The sequence below is a fragment of the Coffea eugenioides genome, unplaced genomic scaffold, assembly GCF_003713205.1.
Source record: "Coffea eugenioides isolate CCC68of unplaced genomic scaffold, Ceug_1.0 ScVebR1_2221;HRSCAF=3210, whole genome shotgun sequence".
Classification (NCBI taxonomy): Eukaryota; Viridiplantae; Streptophyta; class Magnoliopsida; order Gentianales; family Rubiaceae; genus Coffea; species Coffea eugenioides.
The window spans coordinates 7,344-9,035 of NW_020862688.1; the positions used below are offsets into that span (position 1 = coordinate 7,344).

General features: G+C 35.2%; 1 protein-coding gene across 1 annotated transcript; it reads right to left on the bottom strand.

Moving 5' to 3' along the window:
- Positions 1 to 528: 528 nt before the first annotated feature.
- Positions 529 to 1,011, bottom strand: LOC113756368 (protein FAR1-RELATED SEQUENCE 7-like). The gene has a single exon (XM_027300056.1). The coding sequence runs from the start codon at positions 1,009 to 1,011 to the stop codon at positions 529 to 531; it is 483 nt and encodes a 160-aa protein (XP_027155857.1).
- Positions 1,012 to 1,692: the final 681 nt, after the last annotated feature.

Below are 1,692 nucleotides of genomic sequence, written 5' to 3' on the forward strand. Positions count from 1 at the left end.
CGGGTGCCCACCATTATAATTAAAGAAAAAATAGCTCTATGATACGAAAAAAGAATCAAATTTTATCTACTAAATGTATATATACCGTTGAACTTTCCTTGATTTCGGGAGCAACAACGTTTGGAGGGTCATTCACTGACTGGGTCATTGAATGCTTCTACGAGTTTTGCATGGACCAAATAATTGTATAAAACAGACAAAAAGGGTATATCAGGAGGGATGTCAGCTGTAACAAAATCATCACACAATGTAACATCATCATAACTAATTGTGCTGTAAGAAACATCCAAATAAAAGTTAAAGTCATGCCCATTTTATACTAATCGAAACTGAGTCAGTTGATGAACGGCATCCCATAAACACGTGTTCATAAAATGAAACTGATGTCGGCTCCGATTCTGAAACCTGTATTATTGACACGATAATAATGTTATTTTATAGTGAATGGTACTTATGGATTAGTTAACTGTATAACGATAACATTGTTGTAGCATAAATATTTACCATCCCGTGTATATCCCACATTACTCATCCAAAATTTGTCTCCTTTTCCATAAACTCATGACTCTGTTTCAATGAAAATCCAGCATCCTTGCTTATTTCAGGTTGGAATCCTTGAACCTCACTCACTTTTCTTTGTGATGGCATCATGTGCGAACATTGAGCAATGTGCAACTCATGGTTATGTTCTAAGACAAGGTCATGCACATGGTACTTCATTGTCCCTCTAAATAACACGATAATCATTTTAGCTCCACACCCCGTTTTCGTCGGCGCTCGCGTCCTCTTTGGCATCGCATCACCTTCGTATTTGCGCTTCACACCTTTCTTGCAGCAACTATATCTCCTAGACGTGATCACGCCATCTTTGTCTTTATTCAGATAGTTTTTGCGTACACTAAAACTCATTTTAAAGGCATATTTGTTGTAAAACTTGTACGCATCCTCTTCACTGTTGAACTCCATTCCTAACTCAGGGATCTTATCTTCTGTCAATTTGCTGCAATCCATTACTTCTACTTCTATCAATTATGCATCAAATACCATAATTTGCAACATTTCATGAATTGTATATACATAAATGACAAGATGAATGTATATTACCATTCAGAATGTGTCATGAATCACATATTACTCATATACCAAATTCTATTATTATGCTTATCAATACGATTAATGAATCACATCACCTTACTTTTACTCTAAGACAACGGCATTATCTATGTACTAATAGAACTTCATGTACACTAAGTTATACGGATTGTAATGTATTGGTCACACGATGTAAGTCTATTTTAACTATATGTACATCCACTCTGCTGATTATATTTAGGTCCTAAATTCTTTAGTTCACTGGACCTTATGTCATTCATTAATGACAACTGCCTAAGCCAACTGCGCATTTTCTACTATTTCTACATTTTGAGGACCAAACAAGTATTTTCTACTCATTGTAATATATTTCTTACATCATGTAATTAACTTACAACACCAGGTACATCCTTTTATTATTCACATATATGTCTTTTCCTCTACTTCACCTCAATCAACCCTACGCCTCCATTTTATACACATTGCATGGTCAGGAGAGGGGCAAACTAAGATTGTATGATGAGCATGGACCAACTACATATTACTCATTTAACACACTATATTCAATCACGTTACCTTGGTCTTAACCATATGCTTTAT

Bases quoted from the DNA above. Each gene is read 5' to 3' on its own strand.
- LOC113756368 (XM_027300056.1), bottom strand. From the start codon at position 1,011: ATGGATTGCAGCAAATTGACAGAAGATAAGATCCCTGAGTTAGGAATG.